The sequence below is a fragment of the Neophocaena asiaeorientalis genome, unplaced genomic scaffold (assembly GCF_003031525.2).
Source record: "Neophocaena asiaeorientalis asiaeorientalis breed wild unplaced genomic scaffold, Neophocaena_asiaeorientalis_V1.1 scaffold43, whole genome shotgun sequence".
NCBI classification, from domain to species: domain Eukaryota; kingdom Metazoa; phylum Chordata; class Mammalia; order Artiodactyla; family Phocoenidae; genus Neophocaena; species Neophocaena asiaeorientalis.
Window position 1 is genome coordinate 11,041,064 of NW_020173674.1, and position 27,254 is coordinate 11,068,317.

General features: G+C 39.9%; 1 protein-coding gene across 2 annotated transcripts; it reads left to right on the forward strand.

Annotated features, from left to right (window-relative positions):
* The first annotated feature begins 3,644 nt into the window (after positions 1-3,644).
* LOC112402409 (glycine N-acyltransferase-like) lies at positions 3,645-25,819 on the forward strand. Of its 2 annotated transcripts, none has more exons than XM_024749319.1 (6): positions 3,645-3,876; positions 8,963-9,058; positions 12,178-12,285; positions 18,170-18,296; positions 20,399-20,570; positions 24,808-25,819. In XM_024749319.1, exons 2-6 carry the CDS (start codon positions 8,981-8,983, stop codon positions 25,208-25,210), a joined length of 888 nt encoding a protein of 295 aa, XP_024605087.1. In that variant the 5' UTR covers positions 3,645-3,876; positions 8,963-8,980; the 3' UTR covers positions 25,211-25,819. The 2 variants fall into 2 exon arrangements, with proteins under 2 accessions (XP_024605087.1, XP_024605088.1); XM_024749320.1 differs by having other exon boundaries at positions 3,765-3,948.
* Positions 25,820-27,254: the final 1,435 nt, after the last annotated feature.

Genomic DNA, 27,254 nt, shown 5'->3' on the forward strand with positions numbered 1-27,254 from the left:
CCCAATATATTACAATCTGATCTAGGTAAATATTGAAAAAGACTCGTTTAGTACATTCAACGCTATCTTCAATACGAGGGGGCTGCCTTTCCTCATCAATTACATGATCAATCCTTACATGATCCAAAAGCAGGTGATTCTGGAAAAGAAATCTGAGAAAGACCTCCTTGGAGCCTCCCTGGAAGGGACTTTGTAGGTATTCTTTTTTTTTTTTTTAACAACTTTATTGGAATATAATTGCTTTACAATGTTGTGTTAGTTTCTGCTGTATAACAAAGTGAATCAGTTATACGTATACATATATCCCCATATGCCCTCCCTCTTGTGTCTCCCTCCCTCCCACCCTCCCTATCCCACCCCTCTAGGCGGTCACAAAGCACCGAGCTGATCTCCCTGTGCTACATGGCTGCTTCCCACTAGCTATCTATTTTACATTTGGTGGTGTATATATGTCAATGCTACTCTCTCACTTCGTCCCAGCTTTCCCTTCCCCCTTCCCATGTCCTCAAGTCCGTTTTCTATGTCTGCGTCTTTATTCCTGTCCTGCTTCTAGGTTTTTCAGAACCATTTTTAAAAAAATTTTCAGATTCCATATATATGTGTTAGCATACGGTATTTGTTTTTCTCTTTCTAATTTACTTCACTCTGTATGACAGACTCTAGGTCCATCCACCTCACTACAAATAACTCAATTTCGTTTCTTTTTATGGCTGACTAATATTCCATTGTATATATGTTTCCCTTCACTGCAAATAATAACTTGTTTAGGTTATAAGGACAATCCCACCCTGACTCTATAATTTACTTCTTCCAAGTTATTGCTGGTTCAGTCAACTTAAAGAATCTCTACACATGGTGGCGTCTTAAAAAAATCCACAAATAATGGACATATATTCAACTGGTGCTTTTAAATGTGATTTTGAACAATGATACTCAGAGTATCATATATGTCCCTTATTTGTAGATTTTTTTAAGGTGCCACCATGTGCAGAGATTCTTTAAGTTGACAACAAAAGAAAGTTTCATTAAAATAATTTCTCATCTTTAATCTCTAATGTCTTTAATCTCTACTTTTTAAACCTCTTCATTTTATTCTACATGCAGCTTACCCTGTTTGTAAAGCATCCACCAGTGCAGATTATAAAAACTATATTTCAACAAGGGACATGCCGGACTTCCCTGGTGGTGCAGTGGTTAAGCATCTGCCTGCCAGTGCAGGGGACACTGGTTCGATCCCTGGTCCAGGAAGATCCCACGTGCTGCAGAGCAACTAAGCCCGTGGGTCACAACTACTGAGCCTGCGCTCTAGAGCCCGCAAGCCACAACTATTGAGCCCACGTGCCACAACTAACGAAGCCCACCTGCCTAGAGCCTGTGCTCCACAACAAGAGAAGCCACCGCAATGAGAAGTCCGTGCACCGCAGTAAAGAGTAGCCCCCGCTGGCCACAAATAGAGAAAGCCCGCGCGCAGCAACGAGGACCCAACGCAGCCAAAAATAAATGAATAATTTTTTTAAATTTGTTTTATGGTGCCCACTCTATTGCATTTTTGAGTAGGTTATAAATCTTGTTAAAACCAATAAAAATATAATTTCAGAATGTTTTAAAAAAATGATACTCTGATCAACTACTAGCCTTTAGGAATATTAGTAAGATACTATGAATAAACATTCATGGAATGTTTACTGGAAAAATACTTTTGGAAAGTCTTGTTGATAAGAATCGACCAAACTTGATCAAGATCATAAAATACTGTCATTCAACCTAATCATTTGAATCACTCCAACCCTCAGTCAGACTAGCCCTTTATCAATGTTCAGAGGTATTTCCTTTGCAGTAATACTACAAATTAAGTTCCAAACACTCAGACATTTGAAACCTTGAGTTATTCCTAATGAAATGATAAAAGGTTAAAATTTCTTAGACATAAAAAAAGTAAGGATTGTACTAAACTGTATTACATTAATTTTATCAATGATGATACACTTTTTGGACAATACTATGAAAAGAAAATTCCTTGTGCTGTAAAGACAGACATACAAATATTCCTGAGAATCAGGAACTGTTCTTCATGATATAACCCAGATATGGAACACCTACAGAAATAATAAATGTAACCACACCTTATGAGAGGCTCCTGGCTTCTTATCCTATGAGGGAATCAGGTTCTTCTCTGCTAAGCCAGGACTGTGGGAATCTTAGTTAAGACCATTCCAGTGTATTTCCTCCCCGACTCCCCCAGTGTACTATGGGTCCTTTCAAAGAGTCTGGAACTGTCAAGTACACCTGGAGTTATACCTGTTAGCTGATGGGACACCTCTAGCTGCAAGTGGTCATCTGTGACTGTCCTTTATAATGACTATCATGATAAAGACACACTTCAATCTATGCAGCCATCTCAGACTAGTTGACGTTCTTTAGCCCAGAGTTAAGGATAATGGAACAGTCTTGAATTTTCTTTGGCTGACTGGTAAGAATCTGTGCCATTGCAAACACAGTGGATTAACACCAAAGGAAAGCTGGAACAATCTATGTGTAAGATAAATAAAATTCTCCCTGGCTTTCTATGCTTTTACAACAGGAAACTGTTTCTTTTCCTAAGTTAGTTCCCTGACACTGTAAAAGTAATTGCCTCCATACTTCTATCTCCGTTTGCAAGATACATTCTGTATGCTATCTGACTACAGATAATGTTTTAACATGAACTTGTTTCTCCTTGAATACCAGGAATCCCAAATTAAGGCAAAACCTCATCTAACATTGTGACGTGTGCATCTTCACTTATATATAATGAGCTAGTTAGGAACGGCCGCCTTGAGTCAACATAAATGAGGAATTTGGCGAGGAAGTTTCTAGGAAAATCTCACACTGTGTATAACTGTGTAGGATGGTGTAGTAGGACAACATGTCATCTGTTTCTGACATTCTTCTCTTCATTGTCACAATAGAATGATCATATCAAAAGGGGCTGGATCCATAACCACAGGGAAAAAGTATTTCACTAAATATTTTGAGAGATATTTACATATGCAGCTTACCCTACATGCCGGTAATTTTGTTTTGCTTTGTTTCATTTAAGAGACATTAATATACATTTTATATTGTCCAGCACTTACCTAAGCATTTCACAAATGTTAGCCCATTTAACTTAAAAAAACAAAAACCTAGGGAGGGATAAATTGGGAGATTAGGATTGACATACCCACACTATTTTATATAAGATAGATAACTAATAAGGACCTGCTGTCTAGCACAGGGAACTCTGCCCAGTACTCTGTAATGACCTATATGGGAAAAGAATCTATAAAAGAGTAAATATATATATATGAAAACTGATTCACTTTGCTGTACACCTGAAACTAACACAACATTGTAAATCAACTATACTCCAATAAAAAATAAAGTAAATAAATAAATAATAAAATTTATAAGAAAATTGGAAAAAAACCCCCCACAACCTAGTGAGAGTAGGTAGTATTATTTACCTCACCTATAGATGAGGAAACAGAGGCACAGAGAGATTAGATGACTTGGTCAAAGACACACAGCCGGTAAATGGTAGGATGAGAATACAAACCCTTAGTTACAATCAGACTCCCAAATTTGCAGAGGCAGCAGGACATGTGACCCAGAGGGAGGGATCAGGTGCCACTGGATTCCACATCAGCTAACAGTTGAAGCTTCTCCTCGCTGCTTTTAAATAGACAAGGTCTCCTTCAACAGCTTCAATTTAGCTATTTCTGTAGAAAAATTACCTAAACACACTTTGCAGTTCCTGGCTGTACTTGCCAGGGTAAAGGGAAAAGTCTGGAAATATTTCTGGAAAAGTCTGCTGCTTCTCATTTTTTCCTGGGGACCTTTCTTCATGGAGACAAGGTGAGGGCTCACCTCATTGGAGAGAATCGCTGCTTTTTGACACCTGCCTCCTCATTTTCTTCTCACGACAAGGTGGGAAAAATCAAATGCTCTTGCTGGTTTCCAAATGAAGGGCCGAGCTTATTTATTGACACTTAGGTTGAAGAAAAGGGAGTCTATTCAATTTGAGAAAGAATGCATTGCAGGTCCTCTGTATACGGCAGGTGTACTGTGGAAAAAATTCTTGGAAGGATTAAACCAGGTTTCGTTCTAAGCAGATAAATGATATGGAGGGATTTGGGAAGCTGGTGGGTGAGTGGAGAAGTAATAACATTTGCAAGGAAGGATGCTGATCCAAGTAACATTTATCTAGCACCTAATGTGCCGAGATACTAAGCAAGCATCGTTCTATTTAGTCCTTTAGGAAACTTTCTAAAGGAGGTAGCTTTTCCTTTAGATAAAGGTTAACCAGGAAAGTGAAGTAGTCTGTTCAAAGTCAAAGAGGAAATATGCAGAGGAATGTGGACTAGAATGCAGGCCAGATTTACAGTTAATTCAAATCATGTGAAGAAGAAAGTTAATTTAAAAGATTTTATCAATAATGCTACGGCCATAAAAATGTCTTTTTATTTTTAAATTTATTTTTGGCTCTGTTGGGTCTTCGTTGCTGCGCACAGGCTTTCTCTAGCTGTGGCCAGCAGGGGCTCTTCTCCGTTGCAGTGCCCGAGCTTCTTATTGCGGTGGCTTCTCTTGTTGCGGAGCAGGGGCTCTAGGCTCACAGGCTTCAGAAGTTGTGGCTTGCAGGCTCCAGAGCACAGGCTCAGTAGTTGTGGCTCACGGGCTTAGTCGCTTTGCGGCATGTGGGATCTTACTGGACCAGGGCTCGAACCCATGTCCCCTGCATTGGCAGGTGGATTCTTAACCACTGCGCCACCAGGGAAGCCCCCATAAAAATGTCTTTCAATATTTTGTTTTTCTTTCTAAATTTATCTTTCTACATCCTTAAAATTCTCGTATATGTTGCACATAGAATATGTGTAAGCAAAGATTTACCTATTATAATCAGGAATTATGTACTGTTTTATGTTCTACATTTTCTCCTTTTATTTTAGTATTCTCCTGTGTATGTGTGTGTGTGTCATAGTTACTATGTTAATGGTTCCTAGAGTTGCAGCATACTAAGAGATCATAATTTATGTAATCTTATCCTAGTGCTAGACATCAAGATTGTGTCTTGTTTGTTCCTACTTGTTAATGTTGTTTTATAAAATTATTCTTTAGAACTTGTTTTCTCTGTTTGAATTGTTCAACATTTTACAAACATTTCCAATAAGGCAAAGGCTGGGTCTGAACTGTGGACTTTGCCCTTTGCCAAAGCTAAAAGCTCACCCTGACTGTACAGTGTTCTAGAGCCTCTTCAGGTTTCAGTCTACCCTATTAACTGGACAGTATGTTTGTTGTTGGCGGTGGTGGTACTTTCCACTGTGTGTGTGTGTGCATGCCTATATGTAGAGCAGTCTCACATTATGTGATTTGAAGTATTATAACAATGTTACAACCCCAGAAATTTGGCATCAAACTCATTTTGCCTCTTCTGCTTCATTTTACCTCTTACGAGATGCTTCTGGATAAAAGGTCACATTTGCCTCTCGGAACATGAGACTTCCACTACCCTGAGGCTCTCAAGGAGATGGAGCCAATGTCTGGAGACATTTATGTTTTTCACAATTGAGAGTGGAGGTGTTACTACTGATGGCTAGTGGGTAGAGGCCAGGGACATTACTGTATGTTCTACAGTACACAGAATTGCTTCCCACAGCGAAGAATTGTCTGGGCTGAAATAGAAGTAGTGCTAAATGTAAGGAACCCTGCTCTAAACTGATCAAGAATGTTTTAAAAAGAGCATGAATTACAAGTACAGTGTCATCATGAAAAGGTAAATTAAAACCACAATGAGATAACTCTTCACATCCATAGTTTAGCTAAAATTTAAGAGACCAGCAGTCCGAAAATGATACAAAAGAACTTATTTACAAAACAGAAACAGACTCACAGACTTAGAAAACAAATTTATGGTTACCCCAGGGGAAAGGTGTGGGCGGAGGGATAAATTAGAAGTTTGGGATTAGCAGATACATGCTATTACATATAAAACAGATAATCAACAAGGACCTACTGTATAGCACAGGGAACTCTACTCAATATTCTGTAATAACCTATATGGGAAAAGAATCTGAATAAGAATAAATATATGTATATGTATAACTGAGTCAGTTTGCTGTACACCTGAAAGCAACACAACACTGTAAGTCAAATACATTCCAATATAAAATAAATTTTTTTAAAATAATAATAAATTAAAAGATAAAAAGACCAACAGTCCAAAGCATTGTTGAAGTGTGGAGTAATTGGAACTCTCATGATTTGCTGGTAGGAATGTAAAATGAAAGAACTACTTAGAAAACACTGTTTAGCCGTTTCTTACATAGTTAAACATATACTTTCCATTCAATCCAGCTATTCCACTCCCAGGTATTTACCTGAGATAAGTGAAAACATATAACCACTACAAAGCTTTTACATGAATATTCATTGTAGTTCTACTTATTATAGCCAAAAAAGGAAAGAAAAGAAACAACCCAAACACCTATCAACAGACGGATGGATAAATAAATTGTAGTATATTTCTACAATGAAATAATACTCAGAAATAAAAATTAACAAACAACTGTTACGTGGTCAAATTGTTTTAATCTTAACGTCATTATACCACATGTAAAGTACATAGTATGATTACATTATATTCAATATAAGGCAAACTAATCCATAGTGATAGCTGATCAGTTCTTGAGTAGGCTAGCAGTGGGGAGCAACTGACTACAAAGAGAAATCAAGAAACACAGGGCATGAAGGAAATGTTCTATATCGGAAAGGTGGTGATGGTTTCATAGGCATATACATGTGTCAAACCCATAGAATTGTATCCTACATATGCTTTTAATTATGCCCATTTAAATTATTCAACAATAAATGTAGTTTTAAAAGATATAACCACAGCTATAGCAATGCTGTCAAAGACTCTCCTCTCGTCAAACCAATAAGTGAACATAGGGAACAAAATGGCCTGTTGGTCCCCAAAGAACTGGAGAGCACCTGGTAGTGTGGGGCAGGATATACACATGGAAAAGTCAAGAATATTCACTCATTCAAGCAATCTCAAATCTGTTCACACAGCAGGTTCCAAAAGGTAAATGAGATCTTTGGAACCATAAGCATTTTCCCATTGAAAGTAAGAAACACTGGTTCCATCTCTACAAGTCTGTATCTTAACTGACCATGCCAAAGGGCATGTGTTCCTAAAAAGAAGAAAGCCAAGAACATGCTGGACAGAGATCTGGAAAGGTAAAGTGCCTCAGCACAAAAGGACTAAGTACATCAATCTACATTTTTCCTGCTTCCTTCAGGGAATGATAATAATAATGACGTATTAATATTATTCTCTGCTAGGCACTCTGCTAAGAGTTTTACATGCACTTTTTCATTCATTTGGTGCCAGTGCGTGGATTACTTCATTTCATCCTCACATCTATGATTTTTCCCAGGGCACTATTCTAACTGAAGACGTTCATATCGTGGTCTGTGTTTAAGTTACATCCCATTCCTTCAATACAGAAGAACAACCCAATGGACTGATTTGAATTACTGTGTAGTTAACGGCCAGGGACAATATTAATAATAACAATAATAAAAATAATAACATTTTGAGTTAATATATGCTGGAAATTTTTCTATGCACTTAATATGTATTAATTCATTTAATTCTCACAGCAATTTTCTAAGATAGGATCTCTTTCCAGAGGATTTATTAATGAGGAAACCAAGGAACAAGGAAGTCAAGTAACTTTTTGAAGATTACATAGCTTGTTAGTGGTGACATTGGGATAATCATGGACAAAGATGCACTTGCATGTTTAAAGAATGCGTTTGTTCGACGTGACCGACGGGGTTTAATTTCCAAAATATACAAACGGCTCATACAACTCTATAACAACAACAACCAAAAAAAAAAACCCAATCGAAAAATGGGCAGAAAACCTAAATAGACAATTCTCCAAAGAAGAAATACAAATGGTCAATAGGCACATGAAAAGACGCTCAACATCACTAATCATTAGAGAAATGCAAATCAAAACTACAATGAGATATCACCTCACACCAGTCAGAATGGCCACCATTAAAACTTTACAAATAACAAATGCTGGAGAGAATGTGGAGAAAAGGCAACCCTTGTACACTGTTGGTGGGAATGTAAGTTGGTACAGCCACTATGGAAAACAGTATGGAGGTTCCTTAGAAAACTAAAAATAGAATTACCATATGATCCAACAATCCCACTCCTGGGCATATATCCAGAGAAAACTCTAATTCAAAAAGATACATGCACCCCTATGTTCATAGCAGCACTATTCACAATAACCAAGACATGGAAACAACCTACATGTCCATTGACAGATGAATGGATAAAGCAGATGTGCTACATATAGACAATGGAATACTACTCAGCCATAAAAAAGAATAAAATAATGTCATTCGCAGCAACATAGGTGCAAATAGAGATTATTATACTAAGTGAAGTAAGTCAGAAAGAGAAAGAAATATGTTTGTTAAAATATATGTGTCTTTAATGACTAAAATTCAGGGTAGTATAAGAAAGTGAAGCGAAAATTATTAGAAAGAGGATGCTGTGCTTTCTGCCCGTCTCATCCTTCCTTGGAGTTGGTGAGGACTTTAATGACAGTGACACCAATAAAAGGCAGTGAAGAAGGGCTTGGACGTAGGTATTAGGATAGAATCTTCGGCGCTTGTTTCTTTGTGTCTTCTATGAGGTGGCCCCTTCAGGACTTTTATGATGCCCTTCTAAACTCCTGTCCTTCATAGTAAGGCTAGAAATCTATGGTGACTATACTTTCTCCCCCTCTCCCAAAGCAGTTTTCTAGGCAAATTTATCTCACCTGTTATCTTCTGAGGTTCAGGTAAATGTGTGCCAATCTATTTCTATTGGTTCAGTATCTCCTCATTCCTGGCTGTTTCTTGGTCTTCTCTCCAGGCTAAGGTACCTGCCAAGATGCTCCACTTACAGGGTCCACAGATGTTGCAGATGCTAGAAAAGTACTTAAGGAAGAGCCTCCCTGAGGCCTTAAAGGTGAGCATGGGACATTCTTAGGGAACCAAATGGTTGCATCTTCTTGTAATAGAGGTGAGAAAGAGAATGAGCTTTTACTGAGCACCCATTCTGTGGCAGGAACTCACTCATGCTGCATCTCACATAGCACCTCTTGGCAAGGGAGGTCTATTATACTCATGTCCCAGAAGAGGAAACAGGTCTCAGTAATATGACTTGTCTGATACTTTTAAGTGGCAAAAAAAAAAAACGCTTTCTGCAGACTCAAAAACATTTCCTTGACTTCTCTTTAAAAGGTTGATCTAAGTACATACTAATTTTTAAACATTTGCGCCCAAGGCAAGGTTAACCACCATGTACCTTCTTGGAACATTTAATAGGTCAACTCCTATTTCTTTGAACTATCCATGGAGGAGACCTAGAAATAATCATATACTATTCATTTTTTTATTGCAGCAATATTTGTTACAAAGTGGCTGGATTTATGCGCATTTTATTTATATTTTCATTTTTAACATTCAGAGGATTGATGAAACGAGTAAAATGCTTTCCTTTCCTTTTTTATTTTTTGGCCATGCATCTTGTGGAATCTTAGTTCCCCGACCCAGGATTGAACCCAAGCCCTCGACAGTGAAAGCGTGGAGTCCTAACCACTGGACCGCCAGGGAAGTCCCTAAACTGCTTTTTAAAAGCTCCTTTTACACCTAAAGATAGAAGCTTAAGTCACATGCAACCGCTGCCCAGCACCGGCACCAATGGGGACCTCGAGGTCAGAACAACGCCAGTGCAGTTCATTAGTGGCAAGAGAAAGCACTGATAGCCCTTACCTCATCCCAGCCACTGGGCTTTATCTGTGAACTCATATAAACTTCAAAACTCCCATATGAGGAGGATGTCACTCTTCTCCCTATGTTGTAGATGATGCATCTGACCAAGGAAACTTAAATAACTTGCCCAACTGGTTACTGTTGAGGCCAGAAATATAATCCATTTACCCAATTTCAACTCACCTGAGCCTACCTGTATGCTTTGAGCAAAATAGGCCCTCCACTTCAGATGCTGTTAAGAATAAGGAGAAACTGGATCTCTCATGTATTGTGGGCGGGAATGTGAGACGGTTACAGCCACTCTTGAAAAGCAATTTGTAAGTTTCTAACTAATCTTGCAACCAGCACACAGCCAGCAATTACAACCCTGCACATTTACCCCAGACAAATACAAGTTTATTTTCACACAAAACTATGTACGTGAACGTCTATAACAACCTTATCCATAATAGTCAAAAGCCGAAAACTACTCAGATGTCCTTCCATAGACGAATGGCTAAACGAACGGTGGTCCATCCATACTGTGGAATGCTACTAAATGACAAAGAAGAAATGACCTATTGATACCTGCAACAATCTGGACGAAGCTCCAGAAAAGTATGCTGAGTAAAAAAAAAGCCAATCCCAAGGGATGACATGCTACATGAGTCCATAAATATAAAATTCTTGAAATAACAAAATTATAGAAACGGAGAAGAGATTGGTGGTTGCTGGAGGTGAAGGAGGACGTGAGCAGTGGAGGGTAATGGGTGTGACTCTAAAGAGCAATACGAGTGATCGTCGTGTTGATGAAACTGTTCCACATCGTGACCGTATCAATGTCAAAACCCTGGTTGTGGTATTCTACGGGCACAGAGACACTAGGTCTCTGCACTTTACCAAGTTCACACAGTAAGTAGCCAGGGTTTTATTCCCGGCAGGTTAACCCTTGAAGCCAAGTAATAACCATTATGCTCATCCACTGGGCATAACGCCTTGGACATGGGTCGATAAAGTTACATATTTCAATTTCTATTATTAGTTTTGTCAAGAACATGCACCCTAATCCTACCGTGGGAGTTAGGCTGATGACAGTGACATCGCATTGGTTCTGTGGCTGAAAGGGCAGACTCAGCATCCAGCCTGCCTGGGTCTGTGCCTGCCTCTTCCACCGTCAAGCTGTATGTCGACACCACATCACTTAACTTTTACAGGCTTTGGTTTTCTCATACAAAAAGGGAGTAATGAGGGACTTCCCTGGTGACCCACAGTTAGGACTTGGTGCTTTCACTGTCCAGGGCCTGGGTTCGATCCCTGGTGGGGGAACTAAGATCCCACAAGCCACGCAGCCAAAAAAAAAAGAAGGGAATAATGAGAGCTCTAACCTCTTGGGGTTATTGTCGGGATGAGAAGACTTTATGTTGAACAGGTGGAACTGTGCCTTGCACACAGAGAAGCTATGCAAATATTAGCCACTGTTATTACAGATCAGACCACAAATTTACAGTGGGGTGAATTGTGGATGAATCTTACGTGAGGCTAATGCTTTGAAAGGCCTGGCATAATTTGGGGTGAGTTGAATCCATTCACCTTCCTCAATCTTAACCATTTGTAAACCATCCTTTTACTCTGGGAAAGAGAAAGGTAAGCATTCTTCTACGGGTAGACTATCTGGCTTTATTTTTATTTGCTATAAAAGGACCAAAGAGACAATTGTCCCTGACCTTTAATTACTATAGCCTCCACTTATTGGTAGGAAATATTTACCTTTACCAGAGGATAATTTAAAAATATATGTTAAAAAGCCTTAAACATGTAGATAGCTTTAGGCCCAGCAATCTCCCTTCTAAAAACATTCCCTAAGCAAATATCAGGTACACAGGCAAAGATTTCTGCAAAAAGATATTCTTTGAAGGGTCATTGTTTACACTGAAAAGTTGGAAACACCTGGAGTGGAGTGTATCTGATATTTTTCATTTTTTGTGAAGTTTGTTGTGTGTGTACATGAATAGAAGGAAATTTATTAAAGATTTTATTAAATTCTACAATGGGAGAGTTCATAACTTTTATTCATAAGTTTCATTGGTCTGATTTTTTTTTTTTTTTTTTTTTTTTTTTTTGGGTTAAGGGAAGCCCTATATGAATATTTTTTAAAGATATATTTATTGGGGCAAAAATTAGAACCTAAAACACGGTCTGCAGAAATTCTCATTAGGTGCCTTCCAATCAAAAAATTTCATTATTTCATAGAAATAAACCTTGTCCTGATCAAACGAGGCACTTTGCCATTCCTTCCTAATAAGCTGACCCTCTCACTTTGTCCGGATACTGCAGGTTTATGGGACCGTCTTCCACATGAATCAGGGAAACCCTTTCAAGCTACAGGCCCTGGTGGACAGGTGGCCTGATTTTAAAACAGTGGTTATCCGCCCTCAGGAGCAGGTAAGGTGCCAGATGTGGAATGAATATGCATGTATGTTCGTATTTGCTATGTGCTTACCATGCACCTGGCAATGTGGTAGACCCTGGGATTATAGAAATGAATCGAGGTGTTGGTTAACAAGTCCTTGTCCTCAAAAAGCCCACAGCCTGGAGGAGATTATGGATAAATCCACAGGTAAATTACAGCGTCGTGTGAAACAGCCAGGATCAAAACACAGATAGCATCCTGCCGCTGCTTTAGACCAAACACACTTTGTCATTTCTTGCACTCGGTTTGTGGGAATAGAGGCAACCAGTGGGAGGTTGTGGTAATGTAGGATTATGTAGATGGTCACTTTTGTTAAAGGTATCAAAGAAGCATTTCCCAGGCTAGAATTCTGCATTGTAATAAATGAAACCCATTTTAAACCCTTAACCCAAGGGGGAAAAAATATTTCCTACCTTTTAAAAACACCAGTTTTGAAACTACACCAACTCATTCATGCTAACTCAAAACTTCTCATTGTGATACTATCTTCCCATTGAGATACTGCAGGGTGTTATAACCTACTGTCATCAGTAAAGCAAATAAAACAGGGCAGGAAAAAGACTATATGTGGTAGAGGTTGCAGGGAGAGGATCAGAAATGCTTCTTAGTAGAAATTTTACCAAAACTGGATGTTGAAGGCAAATAAGATTTTTTACATGGTGGCAGGGAAGGACTGCCCTCAAAGCAGAGAAAATAGTAGTTGCAAGCCATAAGGTCTGAAATAACAGAGTGAACTAAGGAAAACTGAGGAGCAAATGACATAGTTGGAATTGTTGTTTACATATTGTATGATAATGTTTTAATTAGTGAAATTGAATAGTTAAGACATTTCAAAAATAAAACATATAATGATATTTTAAAATATTAAGTAAAAATCTAAAATTTTAATGTAAATGTATTTTATAGAACTTATATAGAAGTGAAATTGGTAAGAAATATTATTCAAAATAACCAAATTAAATAATCTGAAAATGAAGACTTTTAATTATTGATAGAAACCTAAGCTACTTTCAAAAATACAGTCTTAAAAATAAGATTTGTCCAGCTTTACGAGCGATTATTGACATATAAGATTTTGTAAGTATAAAATGTACAATGTGTAGATTTGATACACATATATCATTAAATGATTCCCACCATAGCTTTAGCTAACACTCCATCAGGTCACATAATTACCATTTCTTTTTTTTGGTGAAAACATTCAAGATCTACTTTCTTAGAGACTTTCAAGTACAGTTGACCCTTGAACAACATGGGCTTGAACTGCACAAGTCCACTTATATGCGGATTCTTTTCAATAATTACACGCTACAGTACGACACCATCTGAGGATGGTTGAATCTGTGGATGCAGAACAGGAGATACAAGGGCTGACTGTAAAGCTATATGCAGATTTTCAATTGCATGGAGCGTTGGAGTCCATAACCCCTGCATTGTTCAAGGGTCAACTGTATATAATACAGCCTTGTTAACTATAATCCCCATACTGTATATTAGATCCTCAGAATTTATTTATCTGGTACAATAAATTTATTTATCTGGTACAAACTAGAAGTTTGTACCTTTTAATATCTCCGCGTTTCCCCCACCTAGGCCTCCCCAGCCTCTAGTAACCACCATCCAACTCTCTGTATCTATGATTCAGCTTTTTAAGATTCCACACATAAAGAAGATCATACAGTATTTGTCTTCCTCTGTCTGACTTATTTCACTTAGCATAATGCCTACAAGGTTTATCCATGTTGGCACAAATGGCAGGAGTTACTTCTTTCTTGTGGCTGACTGAAATTCCATTGTAAAGATATGCCACATTTTCTTTATCCATTCATTTTTTTCCCCATATTTTGGCTATTGTGAATAACGTTGCAATGAACATGGAGTGCAGGTATCTCTTTGAGATCCTGTTTTCATTTGCTTTGGCTATATACCCAGAATGGGATTCCTGATTCATATAACAGCTCTATTTTTAATTTTTGGAGGAACCTCCATACTGTTTACATAGTGGCTCCACCAATTTACCTTCCCACCAACAGTGCACAGGGCTCCCTTTTCTCCAGAGCTTCCCCAGTACTTGTTATCTCTTGTCCTTTTCTTTCTTTTTTTTTTTTAAATTAATTAATTTATTTGTATGTTTATTTTTGGCTGTGTTGGGTCTTCGTTTCTGTGCGACCCCAGTACTTGTTATCTCTATCTCTTGTCTTTCTTTTTTTTTTTTAAATTAATTAATTTATTTGTATGTTTATTTTTGGCTGTGTTGGGTCTTCGTTTCTGTGCGAGGGCTTTCTCTAGTTGCGGCAAGCGGGGGCCACTCTTCATCGCAGTGCGCGGGCCTCTCACTATCGTGGCTTCTCTTGTTGCGGAGCACAGGCTCCAGCCGCGCAGGCTCAGTAGTTGTGACTCACGGGCCCAGTTGCTCCGCAGCATGTGGGATCCTCCCAGACCAGGGCTCGAACCCATGTCCCCAACACCGGCAGGCAGACCCCCAACCACTGCGCCGCCAGGGAAGCCCATCTCTTGTCCTTTTGATGATAACCATTCTGGTATGTATGTGGTCTTGATTTGCATTTACCTGATAATTAGTGATGTAAAGCATTTTTTCATGTATCTGTTGGCCATTTGTATGTCAATTCCTCTGCCCATTTTTAATGGGATTGTTTGGGGGTTTTTATATTATATTGTATGAGTTTTTAAAATATGTTTTGGGTACTAATCCCTTATCTGATATGTGATTTGAAAGTATTTTCTCCCATTTGATAGGTGTCTCTTCATTTTGTTGATTTTTTCTTTTGCTGTGCAGAAGCTTTTTAGTTTGATGTAGTCCCAATTGTTGATTTTTTGCCTTCTTTACTTGTGCTTTTGGTGTCATATCCAAAACATCATTGCCAAGACCAATGTCAAGGAGCTTTATCTCTATATTTTCTTCTAGGTTTTTAAAGTTTCACTACTTATGTTTAAGGCTTCAGTCCATTTTGAGTTAACTTTTTGAGTGGTGTAAGATTCGTTCTTCTGCAAGTGCTTATTAAGCTTTCCCAATACCATTTATTAAAGAGACTATTCTTTCCTGATTGAGTGTTCTTGGCTCCCTTGTCAAATATTAGTTGATCATATATGTGAGAGCTTATTTCTGGGCTCTCAATTCCATTCCATTTGTCTATGTGTCTATTTTCATGCCAATACCTTACTGTTTTGATTTCTACAGCTTTGTAGTATAGTTTGAAATCAGAAAGTATGAAGCCTCCATATTTGTTCTTATTTCTCAGGATTGCTTTGTCTAGTCAATCTTTTGTGGTTCCATATAAGTTTTAGGATTTTTTTTTCTATTTCTGTGAAAACGCTATTGGAATTTTGATAGAGGTTGCATTGAATCTACAGATGGCTTTGGGTAATACGATTACTTTAACAAAATTAATTCTTTCAATCCATGAAACCTTAACCAATTCATTAACCATAAATCCAAATGTGTATCTTTCCATTTGTTTACGTCTTCTTCAATTTCTTTCATCAAAGTTCTGTAATAGGGCTTCCCTGGTGGCGCAGTGGTTGAGAGTCCGCCTGCCGATGCAGGGGACGCAGGTTTGTGCCCCGGTCCGGGAAGATCCCACATGCCGCGGAGCGGCTGGGCCTGTGAGCCATGGCCGCTGGGCCTGCACATCTGGAGCCTGTGCTCCGCAACGGGAAAGGCCACACCAGTGAGAGGCCCGCATACTGAAAAAAAAAAAAAAAGTTCTGTAATAGCCTTCTTTTTTCTCTTGTTATCATTCTTGGCGTAAAGTCTATATTGTCTGATACAAATATAGCTATGCCTGCTGTCTTTTGGTTTCTATTTGTATGGTATGCTGTTTTCATCCCTTCACTTTGAGCCTATGCGTTTCCTTAAAGCTTAAAGTCTCGTAGGCGACATAGAGTTGATCTTTTTTTTTTTAAATCCATCTAGCTACTCTATATATTTTGATTGGAGAATTGAATCAATTTACACTTAGAGTACTTATTGACAGGTAAGAACTTATTAATGCCACCCTATTGTTTTCTGCTGTTTTGTAGTCCTCTTGTTCCTTTCTTCCTCTTGCAACTTTCCTTTGTGAACTGATGATTTTCTGTGGTGGTAAACTTTGATTCTTTTCTCTTATCTTTTGTAAATCTACTGTAGGTTTTTGCTTTGTGATACCATGAGGCTTATGTAAAACATATTATAAATATAACAGTCTATTTTACTCTGATAACAATTTAACTTTGATTGCATACAAAAACTCTATCCTTTTGCTCCCTCCATTTTATGTCTTTTTAATGTCACTATTTATATTTTTTATATTGGATATCCATTAACAAATTATTGTAGCCATAGATGTTTTAATGTTTTGTCCTTTAATCTTTATACTAGAGTTAAGTGGCTAAAAACCATAACATTACTATATGAGAATATTCTGAATCTGACTATATGCTTACTTTTACCAGTATGCTGTATATTTTCATATGTTTTTATGTTACTAATTAGCATCCTTTCCTTTCAGTGTGAAGAACTCCTTTTAGCATTTTTTTTTTTTTAAGAAGGAATCGGAATATTTTATTCGAGCCAAATTTGAGGATTATAACCTGGGAAGGGCATCTCAGAAAGCTCTGAGAACTGTTCCCCTTTCAGTATTTCTTATAAGGCAGGTCTTTTGGTAATGAACTTCCTCAGTTTTTGTTTGTTCGTGAAAGTTAGTGAAACATCAAAAAAAGTGTTCCAGTTCTTTCTCAAAAAAAAAAAAGAAAAAAGCTAAAAGGAGTTCTTCAAGCTGAAAGGAAAGGACGCTAATTAGTAACATAAAAACATATGAAAATATACAGCACACTGGTAAAAGTAAGCATATAGTCAGATTCAGAATACTGTCATATAGTAATATGGTTTTTAGCCACTTAACTCAAGTATAAAGATTAAGGGACAAAATATTGAAATATCTATAGCTACAATAATTTGTTAATAGATGTCCAATAAAAAACAAATATCACAAATAGTGATAGCAAGATATTAAAAATGATATCTTGCTATCTTTTCTGAAGAACAACTTTGCTGGGTAAAGTATTTTTGGTTGGCAGTTTATTTCTTTCAGCACTTTGAATATATGCCCCCATCTTCTTATGGCTTGCAAGGTCTCTGAGAAATCTGCTGATAGCCTTTTTGGGGGTTTTGACAGTTTTATTATAATGTGTCTAAGAGAGGTTCTCTTTAAGTTGACTATTTGGTGATCTACGAGCTTCATAAACTTGTGTATCCAAATTTCTCTCAAGATTTGGGAAGTTCTCAGCCATTATTTCTTTAAATAAACTTTCTTCCCCCTTGGAAGTTTTTTAATATTATTATTTTTTTGCGGTACGCGGCCTCTCACTGTTGTGGCCTCTCCTGTTGCGGAGCACAGGCTCCGGACGCGCAGGCTCAGCAGCCATGGCTCACGGGCCCAGCCGCTGCACGGCACGCAGGATCCTCCCGGACCGGGGCACAAACCCGCGTCCCCTGCATCGGCAGGCAGACTCTCAACCACTGCGCCACCAGGGAAGCCCCTTTTTCAAGCTTCTTAATGAGTTTTATGGAGGGATAGAAAAATAATTTTAAATGTATCATTTTTGCTTGGTTTGAAAATTTAAAGCAATAACTGAGTTAGGAGTAGTTTTGTTCAGGACATTTTTCATTGTTAATTGAATCAAGGAGTCCTTGACTTGATCTCATAATGTAAATAATCCTTCAATAAAATCAATACAATGAAAAAGCTAATATTTTAGTATTTAAAAGTGTCATAAGATAATGGAACCCTGAAAACGAATATGGCAATCACTAAATACAAGCATTTTGGTTGATTCTACTTTTCCCAACCCAAACAGGAGATGACGGATGACCTTGATCACTACACCAATACTTACCAAGTCTACTCCAAGGACCCTAAGAAATGTCAGGAATTCCTTGGTTTGCCAGAAGTCATCAACTGGAAGCAACATTTGCAGATTCAAAGTAAGGGAACTGGGATGTGTGCTGGCTACTGAGATCTCCCATGTCTGTATCTGTAGTGTCACTTTTCATTTTGAGTTACAGCCCTACATCCTCTATATCTTTACTCCAAGTCCTAGACACTCAGCCTGCTGTCCATTCTTTCTCTCAGCTGCCACCACTACCTCCATAGTTGTTAGTTCACAAACTTATTTGGGAGCTTCCCATGTGAAATCTGAAACCAGCCCCCATGTACATGTATGGCAAGGAGAGGCCTAAGAAAGGGGCAAACCACTTCCGATTGGTAGGTGGCAAGTTTAATAAGCAGGGGAACTTCCAGGATTGTCTCCTGCAGGAGACTGCAGGATGAGTATATCACCTCACCCACCTGCCAAAATCTTAAACATTTATATAGTGGCCTTAACTGGGTTCAGTCATGTACCCAATCCAGATATCTCAACACCACATTTCAATCTCAAGGCTGTGTCCTTGGAGCAGCTTCTGGGAGCTGGGGAGGCAAGTGGGAAGCACCTTCCAAGGAGGGGAGGGAGTGGGGAACCTCCAATTGCCTGGGTCCAGCTCATGAGTCAACAGGTAGCACGTCTTCTTGATGACCTCCTCCAACAATAGTGTATTAGAACTTGAAGACTGCAGTACATGGGGTTTACATAGGAAATCATGAATAACATAATTTCTTAATAGCTAAGGATTCGTGGTTTATTCCAGGATCTATTAGGGAGATTGAATATGGGAGCAGAGCTTTCCTTCTGTCTCATCTCTGTTTTATCATTGTCTTATTTACGAAGGAGGAATTTAGTAGTTAAGAATGTATGTGGGAATTCCCTGGCGGTCCAGTGGTTAGGACTCTGTGCTCTCACTGCCAGAGGCCCGGCCCGGGTTTGATCCCTGGTTGGGGAACTAAGATTCCGCAACAAAGATCTCCCAAGCTATTGTGCGGCCAGGAAAAAAAAAAAGTATTCTCTGGAGTCAGACTACCTAAAATTGTGACCTTGCTGGGCCTGTTAGTAGTTATGTGATCTAAGGCAAGGAACAACCTCTCTGTGGATCAGTTTCCTTATATATAAAAATGAGGATTAGGGCTTCCCTGGTGGCGCAGTGGTTGAGAGTCCTCCTGCCGATGCAGGGGACACGGGTTCGTGTCCCGGTCCGGGAAGATCCCACATGCCGCGGAGCGGCTGGGCCCGTGAGCCATGGCCACTGAGCCTGCGCGTCCAGAGCCTGTGCTCCGCAACGGGAGGGGCCACAACAGTGAGAGGCCCACGTACCGCAAAAAAACAAATGAGGATTAGAATAGTACCCAAAACATAAGCCATTTAAAGATTGAATAAGATCTTGAATGAGAAGTGCTTAGCACTATGCCTGATTTTATCTGGTTTTCAAACCATCCCCCAATAGTGACTGCAAACCACAATCATTTACGAGCTCACGATTTTGTGGGTCAGCAATTTGGACTAGACTCAGCTGGGTGACTCTTCTGCTGGTCTCCCCTCGATTCACCCGTGTAGCTGCAGTCAGCTGGGGGTTTTCAATGAGCCGGTAGGACTAAGTTAGCCGTAATCTCAAGTTTGGCTGTTAATGCTGGCTTTGTCTGTGCTGATGAAGTGGCTTGGGCGACGTATAGAAATCACAGGTTCTCAAGAGCAGAGAGAAAAGGCAAACCTCCATGCATAGTCACTTTTCAAGCTTTTTACTGATTCATATTTGCTACTTTTCTATTGGCCAAAGCAAGTTTCATGGTCAATCCCATAGTCGGTTAAGGAGAAAAAAATCAAGATAGTGAAGAGGAACAAACTCAGACCACTGTAGCCGCAATCTACCGCACTGCGTGCAGAGAATTTTTCAATCCATTTTGGTTATTATCTTTATACCTCATCTCCTTTGATGGTCATAACTGTACTGTAATGTACTCAGGAATCGTAGTATTATCCCAATTTTGAATTATTTTTAAATATGAGAGTGATTTGCCGTTATCCCATAGAAGTCTTTTCATGATGGGACACGAGTTTTAATAATTTGAAACCTGCAAACTTTGCAGCCGTTGGACAGCTTTTTCCTGACACTTAAAGGAACGGTGATATCTCATATAATTCATTTCCTCCATCTAGGTTCACAGTCCAGCCTGGATGATGTGATAAAAAATCTTGCGGCTATTAAATTGGGCAAGGTGAAGCGAACACAGTGCTTTCTCTATATGGTCTCTGAGACAGCAAAGAAATTGGCTACTTCCTTGCTGGATGCAAAAAACGTATCACCCAATGGTGATAAATACAAGTCCATGTAAGTCTGAAAGAAGTTGCTCTGGGGAATTCCCTGGTGGTCCAGTGGTTAGGACTCTGCACTTTCACTGCCTGCCGAGGGCAGAGGTTCAATCCCTCTGGTCTGGGAACTAATTAAGATCCCGCCCGCAGGCTGCGCGGTGCGGCAAAAAACAAAAACAAAACAAAACAACAAAGAAAGAAGCCTCGTATCTGTCACCACTGAATTAGCCAGCACATTCTAGGATAGTCGCAAAAAAGCACAACAAACTGGAGTGCCTTTAAACAGCAGAAATTTATTCTCACAGTTCTGGAGGCCAGAAGTCCCAAGTCCATGGGTTGGCGAGCCTCTGTTCCCTTCAAAGCCTCTAGGAGGGAATCCTTCCTTGCCTCTTCCAGATTCTGGTAGCTCTAGGCATTCCTTGGCTTGTGGCTTTGATACCAACCAAGGTTCTTGGCCTTCCCCAATCAATAGAAACTGATTAGAGGCCAGACAAGAAGTTCAGGTAAGGCTTTATTGGGGCCCCTGCTGCAGCAGTGGGGAGAGAGAACAAACCACAGGTTCCCTTGCTTGCTTGCTGGCTGAGGCAGGGGGTCAAGCTGGTTCCTTATATGGGGTGAGGGTAGGGGTGTGTCCAGGGGTCGGGCCAGAGGCGTGGCTTAGGTGTTTTGCCCACCCCTTTGGTGGTGTTGTGTGCAGGGGGAATGCGCAGTGCCCAGCTTTTGCTCCCGACACCCTGTTTTTTGCTCCTGGCTCTTCAGAAGTGGGAATTGGGTGTTTTGGGTCTTTTTGTCCCTTTGTCCATAATTTGCCCCAAGTGCACACGCACACAGTTATTTTTAGTTTCTTATAGTTTCTTTGTGTTTTGTTGCCTGAGGAGAATTTGTCCAGGTGCAAGCAGTGTAGCACTGCAGCAAAGGGTCCCAGGTCCCAGCCTGTCTCAGCTTCATCACTCTCATTTCTGAATTTGCCTTCACATGGGCTTCTCTGTGTGTGTTTGTGTCTTTTCTTCTATTATAAGGACACTTTTTATTGGATTAAAGGCCCACTAGATAATCCAGGATGATTTCATGTTGGGATCCTCAATGTACTTACACCTGCAAGGATGCTTTTTCTGAATAAGGTCACATTTTCCGGTTCCAGGTGGGCACACCTTTCGAGTGGACACACCATTCAACCCACTATACCTCTTACCTTCTCTTCCAGCTTTTGCTTTGGTCTCCTAACCATCCATTTTCTGCCAAGCAGCCAGAGTAATCTTTTTTTAAAAAAAATGCACATTAGACCATGTTCTTCCCCTGCTTAAAAGACTCGAGTACTTCCCATCTCACTTGGAAATAATTCGGAACTCCAACGTGACCCTATAAGAGCCAACTCCCATCTACTTTTTAGACCTCATCTCCTCTCCTGCTTACTGCCCCCAACAACACTGGTCTTCCTCCCGCCACCGATCATTGTAAGCTGAGGCTTTTTTTTTTTTTTGAATTGTATTTTATTTTTTATACAGCAGGTTCCTATTAGTTATCTATCTTATATATATTAGTGTATATATGTCAATCCCAATCTCCCACTTCATCCCACTCCCCATCCCCCTTTCCCCCACTGCTGTCCATATGTTCGTTCTCTACATCTCTGTCTCTATTTCTGCCTTGCAAACAGGTTCATCTGTACAATTTTTCTAGATTCCACATATATGCATTAATATACGATATTTGTTTTTCTCTTTCTGACTTACTTCACTCTGTATGACAGACTCTAGGTCCATCTCTACAAATGACCCAATTTCATTCCTTTTTATGGCTGAGTAATACTCCATTGTATATATGTACCACATCTTCTTTATCCATTCGTCTGTTGATGGGTATTTAGGTTGCTTCCATGACCTGGCTATTGTAAATAGTGCTGCAGTGAATATTGGGGTGCGTGTGTCTTTTTGAATTATGGTTTTCTCTGGGTATATGCCCAGTAGTGGGATTGCTGGGTCATATGGTAATTTTATTTCTAGTTTTTTAAGGAACCTCCATACTGTTCTCCACAGTGGCTGTATCAATTTACATTCCCACCAACAGTGCAAGTGGGTTCCCTTTTCTCCACACCCTCTCCAGCATTTGTTGTTTGTAGACTTTCTGATGATGCCCATTCTAACTGGTGTGAGGTGATACCTCATTGTAGTTTTGATTTGCATTTCTCTAATAAGTGACGTTGAGCAGCTTTTCATGTGCCTCTTGGCCATCTGTATGTCTTCTTTGGAGAAATGTCTATTTAGGTCTTCTGCCCATTTTTTGATTGGGTTGTTTGTTAGCTCAGGCCTTTTGAGTCAGCTTTTCCTTCTGCCCCCACCCCACCCAATCCTGACACACATGACTTCTTTTGCTGTTCAGAACTGCTCAAATGTCACCTTCCAGAGAGTCCAGGCTAGACGACTCCACCTAAAATCACTTCCCAGTTATTTTCCACACATGACCCACTTTTATTTTCTTTGTAGCACTTATGATTATTTGAAATAAGGTAATTTAGTTAACTGTCTTACTTACTGGATGTTTGAACTCTCCCCAACAACGTTGCAAACCCCACGAGAGAGAGCAGGTACCTTCCCTGTCTTGTTCACTGATAGATCTTCTACAGCTAAAACAGTATTTAATAAATGTGTTCAGTAAATTCACTTGACAAACAAATTTTTCCAATAAAGAGAATTTCAACAAATAATATATTTTCCCCCATTGATGTCCAGTCTAACACTGAATAGAACTGAACACTGATGGTGGAGATTTGAACTAAAGATGCCCAGTCCCATGGCCTTCCGTCTGTACTCCTGGGAGAGTTTTATTCACTTTGTATCAAAGAATCTCTCTGGATCCCCTTGTCTGCACTGTAGGATAAACAGGATGGGAGATATTATCCCCATTTTCCTGACAGAAAACAGACTCAGATGATGAAATAGCTTGTTCAGGTCACATGAATGGTTAAGGGCACAGTGGGCTTGAGTCTAGATCTCCTAGTTTCACCTTGTGGGCTCTTTCCAGGACACCTCCCAAAGCCCCTTTACAGCCTGCAGATGCCATCAGATTCAGTGTTCTGTGCCTTGGGGGCTGCCTGCACTTCATGTCACTGCCCCTTTCTGGACCTCAGCCTCCCCACTTGTGCAACATGGTAGCCAAGGACCTTCGGACATCAACATTTTAAGGTCTGGCTTCACTGCTTGCTAGCATGTGCTTTGGGGCACTTGTTTATATCTCTGCAACGTTTTCCTTCTGTGTAAAATAAGGATAAGAACACCTGCGCTATCTAGGTTGGAAAGTTGCAGCAGAGGCCAAATGAAACGATTGGAGCTAATTTCTGTAGAGGATTTATTATCTGCCACGTGCTTGTTCTAAGCCCCTACATCCATTGACTCATTTAAGCCTCACAATGATTCTATAAAGGAGGCGTGATTATCATCCTTATTTATTAGATGAAGAAATAGAGGAAGTGGGAAATGAAGTAATCAGCCCCAAATCACCCAAGGAGTCAGATTATGAATCCAGACAGCCTGGCTACAGAGCACTTATGCTTAAATATGCTCCTATTCCCCTCTCAGAACAATTGGGGCAGGGGACAAATAAAATACTCCGTAGTACATGTGATATTGTTACCGAGCCAAACTTGGGTCCACTTGCAGTAAAGCCAATCTACTGACACCAGGTTGTGGTGAAGGAGAGTACAGCATCTATCGCAGGGCACCAAGCAAGGAGAACGGGCAGCTCATGCTCAAAGGACTCGAACTCCCCAACGGCTTTCAGGGAAGGGGTTTTAAAGTCAGTGTGAGGGAGGGGGCTGCAGGGTTGTGGTCAGCTTGTGCGCAATTCTTGGATTGGTTGGCATCAAGGTGAAGTTTCAAGCATCACCAACCTTCTGGTTTCAACCAGACTAGGGTCTATGTTCTTGAGGTCAGCTGTTTTCATCTGGTGGGGATCTGCTTCCTATAAAGACAACTTAGAAATGTGTGTCAGGCCCTTATCAATATCTTGCAGAGGACTGTGAGTTCAGTGATTCTGCCATGTGGCAGATTTATAGTCTAAATTGTTACCAGTTTCTCAGCCCAACAGCTCTTCTGTTTCTAGATCTTCACATTTTCTAATCATTAATTCTGTTAGCCTTTTGACACTCAAGGGAGGCCTGGGAGACTAAAGCAAAAGGTTTTCATTTCAAAGGACAGGGATAAACAGGCTTGTATATAGTTTCAATATTATGGGCTATTCTTCCCCCTTGTTCCCGATAGCCATCAAAAGGTGTTGAAACTCTCATCCCTGGATCCTACCCACGCTGCCTTGGTGAATAAATTCTGGCATTTTGGTGGCAATGAGAGGAGCCAGCGGTTCATCGAGCGCTGTATCCGGACCTTCCCCACCTTCTGCGTGCTGGGGCCTGAGGGGACCCCTGTATCCTGGGCCCTGATGGACCAGACAGGAGAGCTGCGGATGGCAGGCACCATACCTGAGTACCGGGCCCAGGGCCTCATCACCTACCTCATCTATGTCCAGGTTCAGGCTCTAGACAAACTTGGCTTCCCCATGTATTCCCATGTAGATAGGGCCAATCACATCATGCAAAAACTGAACTTCAAGCTGCAGAATATCTCTGTGCCCTGTGACTGGAACCAGTGGAACTTTGTGCCTCTGTGAAGCAGACCTGAACACAAGACAGTATTGAATGGACGGGGCATGTGGCTGGAGGAGCTGATGGGTGATGGAGAGAGGAGAGAGGGAATAAAATGTAATCAATGGTAATGAAGGGTCCTGAGCTCTGAGGAAGCAGTGATGGGTAGTGAACAGGATAGCCTCAGTCTCTGTGCTCAAATACCTCCCAGGATTCCCTTAGTTTCCTCAGTAGGAAACAGGCCAGGCACCCTAGCTGTCTGGCTGGTACAGCTCCTACACTTCCAGCATCCTAGTCATGCTTTATACTTAGTTGCATGCTTTTCTGCATTGTTCTTCCTGGAACTGCTTCCTCACTGACCCTTTCCAATTTGCCAGAAGGATTGTAATAATTTGTGGGTTCTAGGACTTTTTCCCTCTGGCTTTCTATGTGTTGTTTTTAATTGACTATAGAGTCACATGTCTTCTGAGTAGCTCTTTGAATATCCTCCTTTCCCAGGCCACTTCTTAAGCCTTGTATTATAATCACATGAAATATACTATACACACATACCATACATTTCTATATCTATAGATATAGATGGTGTGTGTGTGTGTGTATAATGCAGCAGAGATAATTAAAACAAAAAGACTGACTGACATTAGTATCTTCTTTTGCAACTCCTACTTCAGGAAAGAGATACTAACGTTGTTTCTGTCCTCTGAAATTGCACAAGGTGAGGGCTGGGAGTTTCAGATTTACTGGGGGCTTACTGAGGACTAGCCTGGGAAACAGTTTCTCAGATAGCTCTGAGGAACTCCTCTAAAGAGGTAAGGGGGAAAAGAATGGTACAAATGAACTTATTTACAAAATAGAAACACAGACTCACAGATTTAGAGAAGGAATTTATGGTTACTGGGGTGGGGTGGGGTGGGGGAGGGGGACGAGCGGGAGAGGGGATGTTTAGGGAGCTTGGGATTGACGTGTACACACTGCTATATTTAAAATGGATAATCAGTCCTAGCCACGGCAATCAGAGAAGAAAAAGCAATAAAAGTAATAAAAATTGGAAATGAAGAAGTAAAACTGTCACTATTTGCCAGTGACATGATACTATACATAGAAAATCCTAAAGATGCCACCAGAAAACTACTAGAACTAATCAATGAATTTGGAAAGGTTGCAGGATACAAAATTAATGCACAGAAATCTCTGGCATTCCTACACACCAACAACGAAAAATCAGAAAGAGAAATTAAGAAATCACTCCCATTTACCATTGCAAGAAAAAGGATAAAATATCTAGGAATAAACCTGCTTAAGGAGGCGAAAGACTTGTAATCAGAAAATGATAAAACACTGATGAAAGAAATCAAAGATGACATAAACAGATGGAGAAATATACAATGTTGTTGGAGTGGAAGAATCAATATTGTGAAAATGACTATACTGCCCAAAGCAATCTGCAGATTCAGTGCAATTCCTATCAAACTACCAATGGTATTCTTCACAGAATTAGAACAAAAAATCTTATAATTCGTATGGAAACACAAAAGACCCCGAATAGCCAAAGCAATCTTGAGAAAGAAAAACGGAGTTGGAGAAATCAGGCTCCCTGACTTCAGACTATACCACAAAGCTACAGTAATCAAGACAGTATGGTACTGGCACAAAAACAGAAATAAAGAACAATGGTACAGGATAGAATGCCCAGAGATAAACCCACGCACATATGGGCACCTAATTTATGACAAAGGAGGCAAGAACAGACAATGGAGAAAAAACAGCCTCTTCAATAAGTGGTGCTGGGAAAACTGGACAGCTACATGTGAAAGAATGAAATTAGAACACTCCCTAACATCATACACAAAAATAAACTAAGAATGGATTAAAGACTTAAATGTAAGACCAGACACTATAAAACTTTTAGAGGAAAACATAGGAAAAACAAACACTCTTTGACACAAACCACAGCAAGAGCTTTTTTGACCCACCTCCTAGAGTAACAGAAATAAAAGCAAAAATAAACAAGTGGAACTTAATTAAACTTAAAAGCTTTTGCACAGCAAAGGAAACCATAAACAAGACAAA